This window comes from Erpetoichthys calabaricus, chromosome 4 (genome assembly GCF_900747795.2).
Source record: "Erpetoichthys calabaricus chromosome 4, fErpCal1.3, whole genome shotgun sequence".
Classification (NCBI taxonomy): Eukaryota; Metazoa; Chordata; class Cladistia; order Polypteriformes; family Polypteridae; genus Erpetoichthys; species Erpetoichthys calabaricus.
In genome coordinates, this window is record NC_041397.2 from 32,000,624 (window position 1) to 32,012,700 (window position 12,077).

At 42.3% G+C, this 12,077-nt stretch overlaps 1 protein-coding gene across 1 annotated transcript; it reads left to right on the top strand.

Annotated features, from left to right (window-relative positions):
- The first annotated feature begins 295 nt into the window (after positions 1 to 295).
- On the top strand, positions 296 to 11,873 carry LOC114649927 (uncharacterized). Its single transcript, XM_051926203.1, has 28 exons — positions 296 to 1,325; positions 1,395 to 1,513; positions 1,596 to 1,758; positions 2,981 to 3,102; positions 3,410 to 3,620; positions 3,701 to 3,822; positions 3,895 to 4,093; positions 4,166 to 4,287; positions 4,688 to 4,898; positions 5,688 to 5,809; positions 5,893 to 6,082; positions 6,180 to 6,305; positions 6,837 to 7,034; positions 7,106 to 7,227; positions 7,610 to 7,817; positions 8,325 to 8,443; positions 8,529 to 8,703; positions 8,951 to 9,069; positions 9,145 to 9,241; positions 9,324 to 9,446; positions 9,532 to 9,704; positions 9,792 to 9,889; positions 9,971 to 10,098; positions 10,531 to 10,711; positions 10,818 to 10,959; positions 11,029 to 11,104; positions 11,194 to 11,334; positions 11,419 to 11,873. The coding sequence occupies exons 1-28, from the start codon at positions 398 to 400 to the stop codon at positions 11,523 to 11,525; spliced, it is 4,842 nt and encodes a 1,613-aa protein (XP_051782163.1). The 5' UTR covers positions 296 to 397; the 3' UTR covers positions 11,526 to 11,873.
- Positions 11,874 to 12,077: the final 204 nt, after the last annotated feature.

Sequence of the window (12,077 nt, forward strand, 5' to 3'; positions counted from 1 at the left end):
AAAAGCACAGATTCCTCAACTCTACCACAAGAATGCCAAAGGCTGCCATTGTGCAGATGAGTTTAATTGAAAGCTCCGCCCTTCTAAATTGAAACAAGTACTTGGTAAGTTGCATCATCTACAGCACATGTCATTTGGACAACGACTCAATTGTACTTCAACTGAACTTTTAATTTTATAGGGAAACGATTGAAATGGAGACGTTTCTTTCAACAGCCCTAATTGGCTAGCCTGGTTCTAGTCAGAGGGCACATGTAGCTCCTTATAAATTAATGGTGTTTATGGACCATGGCATTTTTCCTTTTGTGAGAGTTGTTGGTGTTTCTTTATTTTCTATTTCCTGTTTATGTGAAGAAGCCAAAACCTGTTTGGTTTTCTTTTGAGGCTAAATTTAGCAATGTGGTTGCTTAGGCAGATAGTGGTGCTGTTACTTTTGATAGAATGGCTATTTGGTGTTAATGTTCTAACTGTGGCTGATGGCCCTCCCCAAGTATGGGGGAATGAATTTCAGCAAAAAGTGAAAAATCTAAGCAATGAAGGTGTCTGGAATGTAGAGCAGAATGTTTCTTCAGTGTCTCCGGTGTTGCTTTATCATAAGCAGGTTACAAGTAATGTGGTTAGGGCTGCAGCTGATGGGGATTCTGTTGTTTCTGAGCTAGCTGATGTGGAATTGGTAGATGTGTCCCTGAACATCATTGCAGCAGATCAGAATGTGAAAAATGCTAAACTTGTGAGATTAATTAATCGCAATAAAATTCAAGTAATTTCTACAAAACTGGATGTTCCAGTGGCTGGTGGTAATGAATTGCATTATGGAGCCAACTTTGAAGTGCCTGAAATGCTTCAGGATAGTGAAGAATATAATAGTGATCACAGTGCTGATTGGTACAAAGAGGGTGTGGAGGAGCCATCATATGAGCATAGTGCAGAGTGGTATGGTGAAGGGGAGGAGTTTCGATATGATCACAGTGCTGAGGAGGAGTTTCGATATGATCACAGTGCTGAGGGGTATGGTGAGGCTGAGGAGGAGCTCCAGCCTGGTGAAGAATCTCCAAGGTCTTACCAGGAATATATGGATTCAGTTATGGTTGCTCCTCTTTCAAGCCCTTATGTGAAGGGCAATTCAGTGGGGGTGGACTACTCCTCTTTTCAGAAGAATTCCCCATACTGGGGTGAGCAGGGGCGTCTTCACTCTTCCGTGGGGTCTGTAATGTCTGCTGACGACAGATGTAGCAAAGTAGCTGTGGCTTCATATCCAAGAAACTGTGGTGAGGTGTCAATGTCGGCCCAGTTTTATGGATCCAGTCATGACCTGAAAGTGAGATGTAAGTGTTTTAATGTGCTTGCTCTTACTCTTGTAGAAACCAGCATCTAACCCTTTTTACTCCTTTCAGTACATTCTTCCCTTGTGCAAGCAAGCAGTGTTGCTCACCAATGCAAATATAAAGTGGTAGAGAGAAAAGGACTGTTCATCTTTTCCACATACTATGATGGCTGCAATGTGAAGAAACTGGTAATGTTTTTGACTCTGCAGTGGGGTTGGGGGCTTTCAAGTATAAGAACAGATCTTAACTCTGTAGGTTGTTTTGCTGCAGAATGGCTGTTACTACTTGACTCTTTCGTGGCAAAGCAAAAATATCTCCCTAGCCTGCCCTCCAAAGCCTATTGGTTCAGAACTTCTGCCGGCTGTTTTCTGCAGCAAGACCAGCATGACCGTTGGGATTGATTCAGGGTCTCTTGACAGACTGAAAGTGAAAGGTGAGTCTTTGAAGGAATGGGATTGGTTAATTTAAAATCAAATGCCCAAGACCTTCCGTCTGTGAAGGAACTCCCCAGTAACTGCTTTGCTCTGTTTGAAACGGGTTGAAGAATCGTACTTGATGTTTGTACAGAAATTATGCACCATGCCACCCCACCATTTTATTTAAGCAGTGCTATAGATATAAATGAAAAGCCGTGCTCAGGTTCAATCTGTAGGTCAGGCTATTAAAAGGTGAATGTTTCTTTTTCCTTGGAAGTTGCAAGTAGGTAAAGGTTTAACGTTTTATTGCCTCTTATAAAAGGTGTCATTTTGCTTGGCTTTTCTTTCTTCTTAAAACGACTGGAAGCCATGTCTCTACACCTTATCAAAACATGCCACCTGCTTTTGGCCTCTGTTCTATAATGGTGGGGTATGACCACTCTATTAGCTTTTAGGCATTTTTTTGATACCCTTTAAACAAAAAAGCTGCTCTGGTAACGAGCCATGTGTGTTGCTTAGTTGACTGTTGTAGGCAATTTTGTGTCAAATGGAAGCCTAGTCTACTGGGAAAGGCTAGTCTGTAATGGGGCCATAAATTGTGAAATGAAATTGACTTCTGACCAGGCCACATGCAAGTAACATGGTGTGTTGCAGCATCTTCTAAAATGGAAGAACATTTGGGGGGGGGGGGGTATGGAAGAGGTCAGTGCCCCTACAATTTAACCCCTGCAGTCAGAGGTTTGCGGTTTAATCAGCTGAGGTGTATCATAAAGGGGGCCCTGCCACCAATATGGTTAGATGGTATATTCGCAGCTGTGGGACCTGCAAATATTGTCATACCTCAATTAGTTAAAGCTTAGAGGTTTATAGGGTCACTGGTGAGTATGGAGCAGAGAAAATTGCCTGCTGATTAGCACATGCAAGTAACATGAGGCTCCTTTTAAAGTTCTTCCAGACAGGAAGAGGAATGAACCAAAATGAAGGTTTTTATCGAAATGTAGATTTTTGTGGACAACACTGAATAGTATAGTGTTTTTTGTTTTTTTTTTTTAAATAGTTTTTTACCTACAGCAAATCAAACTCGTGTTCAATCACTGCTGCTTAGAACCCTGCTAAGCTCAGGGTCCTATTTAGGTTAAGGTTCTGTACCCAAGCAATCTGGCTGCACTTCAAGGTGTGCTTTAAACTCAAACCTCTGAAAGCCTGTGTAACTCACTGTCAGTATTTTCTTGCCTACAGACTCCCACTTCTGGGTCCCAGTCTCCAAGATTGCTCGGGAATGCAAGTATGAAGTTTTGACCGATTCCTTTGGAAAAATTTTCTTTACAGCCTCATATAAGGGATGCCATGTTAAAAAGGAAGTACGTGTTCCCTCCATTTCCACACACTTTCAAAATCTTTACTTCTATACTAGGTCAGTTATCTTGAAGACTAATGTCAAGACTGGACTCATTTAATGGAGTTACATTTTAGATAAAATACAGCAAATGCTTAATGTTGTCTCTTCAAACAGTAGCACAAAAGTGCTATAATAGTATAATGAGACCATCTGGACAGAAGGTATTGTCTAACAGTTTGTGCTCTTGGGCAAGTCTATTGCCAAGCCTCAGACATGGACCCACACTTCTACTTTGTTTCTAAGGCAGCTCCTCTGTGTTCATTTGACAGGGAAACTATTATGTCCTGGCAGTGCAATATGCTGCAGCCAATGGCAAGGAAAGCTCTTTCCTTATGAAGTGTCAGACAAAAAGTGGAGAGCAAGTTTCTACTTTCCCATTTGTGACTGCACCACCAGAACCTGGTCCAAAGGTATCCTGCCATGCTTCCACAATGGATGTGGTTCTGCCAGATGCCGCACCAGATCAGGTTAAAGTAAGAGGTGAGTAGAGCTGGGTGGTGGCTATAGAGGGTGCTGTGGTGTGCTGCTGGTTCTAGTATGAAGTGGTGTTTCCTTTGTAGATGAAACCCACCATGAAGTGTCTGTGCAGCAGCTGGCTAAAAAGTGCCAATACACTTTAGTCAAGAGAGGTCACCATCTCGTGTTCACTGCCAACTATAAGTCCTGTTATGTGAGCATGAAGGCAAGTAGTACATGAAATGGTTTAGTGCCAGGTCATCTGCTTGATGCTAATGTGTGCTTCTTTGTATTGCAGGATAATAATTACATCTTAACTGTAGTGTATATGCCAAGAGCTGCACATCCATTAGTCATCCACATGAAATGCCCAGTTTTCGGGCCTCCTACATCTGTCACTCCAATCACCTTGCCTAATAAGCCTGGGCCAGTTTGCAGAGTTACTGGCATGAGTGTGGCGCTACCTTTTGGCTCCCCAGATCAGGTCAAAGTTCTAGGTATGAAGACCTTGCTGTTTACTCAAATGAGTGGTTGGGGCGAGAGGAGTTAAACTTATCTATTTTGAACAGATAAAAACCAGCATCCAGTATTGGTCAACAAGGCTCCCAAAAGTTGTGGCTATATCTTGCTGAAGAGACTGCATGATGTCCTCTTTGAAGCACCTTACAAGGCATGCCATGTCCAGCTTAAGGTAACCTGATTTTGACTATTTCTTGTAGCTTGTTGGAAATTGTGGGTCTATGTTTTGGAGTACATTCAAGCATGCTCAAATTATACACGCCTAAAGCATGAGGCACAATGTAGGGCTTAAATGAATCCATCCATCCATCCATTTTCCAACCCGCGGAATCCGAACACAGGGTCACGGGGGGTCTGCTGGAGCCAATCCCAGCCAACACAGGGCACAAGGCAGGGAACCAATCCCGGGCAGGGTGCCAACCCACCGCAGGCTTAAATGAATCGCTATGTGCAATTGTCCATGAGGCACCTTTTGCTCAAGATCCATATACCACACAAGCCTAATTTGACATTTGAGTTTATGCTGAATTGTGGGATGACACTTTCTGAGCGGGGTCAATTTCTCATTTTAGAATAACTACTACACACTGACTGTCCTCTACAAGCCTGCTGTTGGTGCCCAAATTGTGGTGAACATGAAATGTCCATTGAGATGGCATCCAACATTCTTGCCTACTACACCTACAAAGCCTATTACTCCCAGGTTACCTCTTGTGACTTGTGGAGCATCCAGCATGTCTACTGAGCTACCCGAGGGTTTGTTGGATCAAGTGAAGTTACTGGGTGAGTATTTGTATAGCTGAAGGCAGCATTAGTTTCTCAGAGCCAGTTTCCAGAAAAGCCAATGCTTGTTAACCATGAATTGGTCCAGTGCTCATTGGAAAGACATGGCTCCTACATGAATATGAATGGAGGTAAAATCATTTCTAAGACCCTTCCTAAATTGAGATTTCTGCATAATTTTCCAAAGGTAGGCCTAGTCTGAGAAATAGTTTTAAAAGGCTTTGACTGGTTACAAAGGATAATCTCCCAAGAATAGACTGGAGCCATAACGTTTTGGGCAGCCACCCATATATTGCTTCCTGGCTGAAAAATTGGTTTAAATGGTGTAGAGTTGGTTCGGTTTTGGACTCCAACCTGTACACAATTTGCTGGCACGAAGATGGCAGCTTTAAAGGAGAGCAGAGGAAGTGTGTGACCGTAGATTAACAGAAGCCCCCACCAATTAGTCTGAGCACTAATAAATTGTTAATCCAGCATGGATGTTCTAATGTAGCTAGTAGTTTGAACTAGCAACAGTAACTTGGCATACTGCCCAGGCCATTGATCAGGACAGTCAAGAGGACAAATACGTTTTTAATGTATCCTATTGTGAAGTTGAACTGAACTTCTCACTCTGTCCAAGCTTAACTCTGATACTGGGTAAGTGCTGGAATGATTGGACTAAACTAGCCAAGCCAAGTTGCTAGTTGGGATTGAGCTGTACGAGGCCTCCTAAATGGCTCCCGTTCAGCTTGACACAGTTAGTCCATAGGGTGCTGCTTCTTTGGTCTGAAGGTTTTTTCTTTTCAGGTAAATTAGGCAAAGTGGTGGTAGTAAGCAAAGCTCCTAAACAGTGTAGCTACCAGTTAATTAAAGGAAAGGGGAAAATCACTTTCTCTGCATCCTACGAAGCATGTGATGTCAGAGTTGAGGTAAGTAGGCCCCTTCAGCCTTATACAAAGCTTTGACTTTGTTGCCCTTTTAGTATGACATTGGCTGCTAATGTGCATTCCAGGGTCTTCATTACATACTGACGCTGATCTATAAACCAGCTTCTGGGAAGCAAATGACTGTGTACATGAGATGCCCAATCAAAGAAACAACTCCTACCACCACAACAAAGCCTTTGCTCAAAGTAGACTGTTACCCTTCAAGCATGTCCGTGGTTTTGCCTGATGTGTCTCCAAATGATGTCCAAGTAGTTGGTGAGTTGATAAGACTTCTAGAAGTTCTTCTCTGAGCATGCATGTTTTTCCCTAAGGGGTTGTGATGTGTGTTCTAATTTCTTCCACCCCAATCTAGATGAAAGAAATAGATATGTAAAAGTGATGTCTGCTCCCAAAACCTGTGGTTATGTTTTGGCAAAGAAGGTGAAGCTGTTGGTCTTCACCACCACTTACAAAGGCTGTCATGTTGCAGTTAAGGCAAGTATCCCTGCTGATTAACACCACAGGAACAAATGGTATGTGGTTATTTTTACATCCTTGTTTGTTCTGCATGCAAGCTTCCCTAATTCATGCTCAATTACTTTGTGGCTTGCATTTTCCAATAGTCTTGCATATTTCTGCACTGGTAAGGATATGGGGTGGCAGCACTCTAATCACTACTCGGCTTATTTCAATTGAATCTACATTTGACCTGGATAATTGGAGTCAAAATGGGAGTCTCGAAGTCTGCTTGATTCTTTGAAGAGGTGTAATGAAAGAATACTTGCCAGAAGAACCGCCTCTAACATTGACTTGGCATGTTAAGGGGCCCATGTTTACATTCATGTCTCTCAATTCCATAGGGTGGTAGATGGGTTGATTGGGGTCCTTTCTTACTCCCAGTTGGGTAGTATCTCCTTCTGCACTGCTTCGCAAATTTTGAATGTGGAACAGTTGGAGGTGTTTTGGTTCTTGAATGTGGTTTTAGTTGTACAACTTGGATTTTTTTTTTTTTTTTCCTTTTTAAAGAAAGGGCACTATGTACTTGAAGTGCTATACAAATCATTTGATGGGAAGACTCTAGCTTTGACCATGGAATGCCCAGTCTCTAAGATACCTACCCCTCCTATGACTACATTACCAACACACCCTCCCCCTATGGTGTCCTGTACATCTTCCAACATGAGTGTAGTGCTCCCTGTTGGCTCCCCAGAACATGTGAAAATCCTGGGTGAGTAAACTGGGGGGGGGTGGGTGGAGGTTTGAGTTGGTTTTTGGAAATATTTGGTTTTCTGCTTTCAGGGCTACACCTTGATGAGGTTTTGCTAAGTTCTGTTCACAAAGAATGTGGCTATAAAGTCATAAAATCGAAGGGGAAGATCGCCTTGACAGTTTTGTATAGTTCTTGCAATGTCCACAAAGAGGTAATCCTGTTTTGCCTATTCCTGTGATGTTGCACTTTGAAAAGTATTGTACATTTAGATCTCCTCCTGCTTTGAGCTTTTAGTCCCAAGACACTAAGCCGAGTGGCCTGTACATCCACTTTCCCCATTGAAACTTGTTACAGCTTGTGTGTGTGTGTGTGTGTGTGTGTGGTGGGTGTTTTTTAAAATCAAGATGGTTGGAATTTTTTACCTTAAATGATGGATGGGAGAGGTTATCAGCCTGAAGTGTGAAGGACATGTCTGCAGTTACTGGTCAGAGTACAATTCAATCAAAGGAGACCGACCCTTGTTTCTAGGGATAGCAAATATTTCAAATGATTGCTCTAGAGTCTAGACTAAGCAGAATCTGCTCCATCCATAGGGCAACTTCTTTGTGCTGAATATTCGTTACTATCCTTCGGCTGGCTTTCCAGTAGCGCTGCAGATGAAATGCCCAGATAGCCATCTGGATCCAACACTACCAACAATGCCTTCTCCTGTTGTCTCAAGTGATCATATAATTTCCTGTAAAAGAACAAGCATGATGGTGGAGTTCCCTTATGGAAAGCTAGAGGATATCCAGCTGATAGGTGGGTATGATCTTTTGCACATCCAAGAATTATACTTTGAAGAAAAGCCGAAACTTGGCTTCCTTAACTGTTTTTTAGGTTAATGCTCAGAGTTGAGTTGGCATACTAATTCATCCATATGATGCCCCATAAAATACTAGACTAGCTAAATACAGCAGGGGAAAATTGTAACAATACTTGGTTTGGTTGCTTCATCTGCCACAATGATTTTGGCTGACCAGACTTAATTCCACTGATCTGAATGGAAATAGAAGATGAGGACTAGGCTGGCATATGTAAGCAGAACTAAATGACTTCCTAGGCTTACTGGACAGTGTTCCAGCTTCTAATATTCAAAGTGCTTGCTTCATGTTTGTAGTTATGTAGTCATTAACGTTGTTGCCTTGATTCCATGATGTAATGGAACTGACAAACTCAACTTTGGCAGCATCCATATTTTGTAGGAATGTGTGTAGATCCTGGTGCCATTCCCACCTTTTTAGAGTAACTGCCTTTTTTTATATATAGATAAAACTGGAAAACTAGTGGCTGTTCAGCTGGCTCCCAAAAGATGTGGTTACAGATTGCTACAAGCAGGAGGGATTTTCTTGTCTATCCCCTATTCTGCCTGTGATGTGCAATTGTTGGTAAGTGTCTGGATCCTAGCATTGAATGACTCCTTCATGTTGTTACTCTGGCTGCCTTGGCTATACCACTGCTACTCTACTCTAGGGCAACCACTATGTTCTCCTGGTGGTTTACAAGTCAGCCAGGGGAGGGCAAAAGCAGATTGAAGTGAGGTGCCCAGTTAGAGAGCCATCGCATCTTGGTAACGGGGTGTCATGCCAGGAAGATTGCATGAGTATTGATCTCCCAGCTGGACCCGCAGAGCAAGTGCAAGTAGTGGGTAAGTTGTCGGCAGTCAAAAATTGCCAGCAAGAAAGCTAATTGCTTGAGCCTTCGTATGTGATCGATGGTGTTGCCCTTGCTAATGATCGTGGATGAAGTTTGCTTTAAACAGAATAGTTGTGCACGTAAGGTGTGCAACACAACTGTTAAAGGTTTATTTCTGGATTGAGATTCAATAACACACACTTAATCAGAGTCAAACTTTAACATGGATTTGAACTACATCACTGCCTCTTTGTATACAGATCAATACCACAATCCTGTGAGTGTGAAGCAGTTTCCCCGTTGTGGTTACAATCTGTCTTCCGAGGTGGGGAAGCTCCATTTTTCTGCCTCATACAAGGCTTGTCATGTGAAAATTCAGGTAAAACTTTAATTTTACATCTAAACTGGCATGTTTTTGAAAAAGTGAAGGCTTATTTTTATACATCTCTTGTAGAATGGCAACTATATTCTGACTGTCCTCTACACCACCTCTACTGGAAGACATGAAGTACAGATGACCTGTCCCATCCGTGATCTAGTCTTTCATCAGGGTATTGTCTCTTGGACATGTCACATTTTAAAATCCATGTGAAAGGGTCCACCTAAAATGTATTCCTGAATTTTTGTTGGTAGGATGCACATTGCCTAGGAAGAAGCAAGTGCAATGTGGTCCAGTTGGCATTTCCCCAAGCATTTGTCGCTTGAAAGGTTGCTGTGTGGATGCTAAAACCTCCCACTGTTTCTATCCTATGGACAGTATGTTGCAAATTGAATCCTAATGTCTAGCACCAATGGAGAGCAAGGCATGTTACTTCATTGTCTCCCTTGCTTGCTTTAACAGCTTGCACAGCAGATGGACACTTTGTGTTTGCTGTTTATCGAACCTCTTCCAAACCAGAAGTTGATCCAGGTAGTCTGTATGTTTCTAGTAACTCTTCGTGTGCTCCTGTGGTGTGCACACCTGACTTTGCCATTTTCAAGTTTCCCCTGACTGGCTGTGGAACTCACAAATTTGTAAGTATTTAATCTTGTAAGGAACCAAAACATGAATCTGTTCTCCCACCTGTTTTTGTTTGTGGAATGACCTGTTGGTATTACCAGGTAATCGGTCAAACTTCAATCTACTTGGCTGATGTATTTGGACAATTTGCGAAGAACCGCCAGATGTATGGCCAAATTCTGAGACATGCTCCTTATCGGTAAGCCTTTCTTGGATCATGAATGGATCCAGACTGCTAGAAAAGGAGTAAATGTTGGACACTAACAGTCCTCTACTGCAGATACCAAGTGGAATGCCGCTATTCAAAAGGGTCTACTGCCAGTGCTGGTTACATGGTGGTGAACACTCCAACTGTACCATCCATTGTCTCCTCTGAAACTATGGGAGTAGTCCTAAGAATTGCGAAAGGTTTGTGGTGTCCGTTTCTGAAAGGGGTTGATTTTTATAATCTAGGTACTGTGAAGATAAAAACTGCTGATTTTATGTACTGGAGCAGGCCAGGTTAATGACCTTCAGATTTACCTTGGTAGAGTACCTCTAGTTCATCCAAGGAAATGTCTGCTTCTCTGAATGCGGTTAATGATACCATGCAGTCTGCATGAATTGGAGGGATTTAAGCGAGCGTGCAATTGTTCTGGAATCTTGCTCCATTGACTCTTGCTGTTGGATTCCTCCACCCTAGAATGTTGGGTTGTGAAAGAGTGCTTTGAAATTACGTGTTCCTTTCCAATGGATTTGAAATGCAACCTGCAGTAGAGTAGGTTGGAGGTCTTGAGTGTGTCTTGGCATTGGGGCATCCAACGCATTGTATTCTAGCTTGTGTAATCCCATATTCCTTAGATGACAGCTATACAACTTTCTTCCCGGAGACTCAAGTTCCCCTCAGACTTTTGTTGGGAAGCCAGATCTACCTGGATGTCACAATATCGCATCCTCCTAGTCCAGATGTGGTTCTGTTGGTTCACTACTGCATTGCATATCCCAGATCTTCAGAGAATGTCTGGGTGCTGATGTACAATGGGTAAGTAGGAAAATGCATGCTTCCAAAATGCAGTTTAAACTTACTATTGGTGGGGTTTTGTTAGTTCATAGTCTGAACAATAATACCAAGAAACCATCTCTGACAGCTGTCCAAATCCTCTGGATTATGGTACTGCCCTTCATCTCAAGGACCATGACCAGCAGAATGTGCCAAAGCATTCTCGACGCTTTGCTATAACTACCTTCCAGTTTTTGGATGCCAAAAAAGAGAATCTTTTGGATGAGGAGGTAAGGAAGCGTGAAAGGTCAAACCACTTCTAGTGTGTATGTGCTCAAGTGCTTTTTTTTGCTCTGCAGATCTACTTCATGTGTTCAACAGAAGTTTGTTCACCTGAACACCAAAGATGTATTGAAGGCTGCTTTGACGGGAGACGTATGTATCGGTTTAGTATCTGGCCTCAAGTGCTACTACCCTGTGTGATTTTTAACTTTTTTTTTTTTTTTCCCCCCCGCTTATTTTAGCAATATCATCTGCTTCTCCTTCAAACTGGGGAAAACTTTGTGCTGGAAAATCTTGTTCCAAGCGGCCTCATCCTGTGAAAAGGGCAGTAGCAGACGGCGTGCACCTTCTCTTCCTGAGAGATGACCCCTACCAGCAAACGGGTAAGGGGTTTTGTATGTATATAAATAAAGCCTTTTTTGGATTTAACTGTCTGATCAACACTTTTTTCCCCTCCCCCTCTGCAGAAAACTGGACTACAACTTTTCCCTTGGCTGCAGTAGGGCTGCTGATGTCTATAATATTTCTTTGCCTTGGAAAATTGGCTTGTGTCAAATATGTTCAAGAGAAGTGACAAATAAAATTTATACTAAAATCTACTTGTGGAGAAAAGTAATGGGCTTTAGGTTTCAAAAGTACTGGTGCTGTAAAATTTACTGAAGTGAAGGTACTGGGAGGAAACAAATTTTAAAATAAAATTGCATGGGAGCAGAGTTCCTTGGTAGAAAATGGCTCCAGTGCCAAACTGCACATCATCTAGGCTTCTCATGCACTCAGTGCAACAATAGACTTGTCTGTGGTACAGCTCCTATAGTGTAAAACGCCTCTGCATTTGTCACTTCAGCCACAGACAAACCTAACCTGCCTGTAAGATACCATTGTGGGGAGGCTGACTTTGTCATGTTTGTCTATTTTTTTTTTAACAAGCAAATGGGCTACCTTACTAATTGTGCAAGTTCTGAGAGTTGTGTAAAGAGGATTTGAGCTCTTGGAGTTTTATATAACTTGTGAGGTCTTATGATTGAGTTCATCTAATTTGAGTACCATGGAAGTTCCAGTCTCTTCCAATGTAGGAAGCTTCCTCTTTAAATGGAAATTGCCAGCAGCAATAGTGCCAAGCTATAAT

Coding starts and splice junctions, on each gene's coding strand:
- LOC114649927 (XM_051926203.1), top strand. CDS start 398: ATGTGGTTGCTTAGGCAGATAGTGGTGCTGTTACTTTTGATAGAATGG. Junction 4,288..4,687: donor CATGCCATGTCCAGCTTAAG/GTAACCTGATTT, acceptor TTCTCATTTTAG/AATAACTACTACACACTGAC. Junction 9,705..9,791: donor GCTGTGGAACTCACAAATTT/GTAAGTATTTAA, acceptor TGGTATTACCAG/GTAATCGGTCAAACTTCAAT.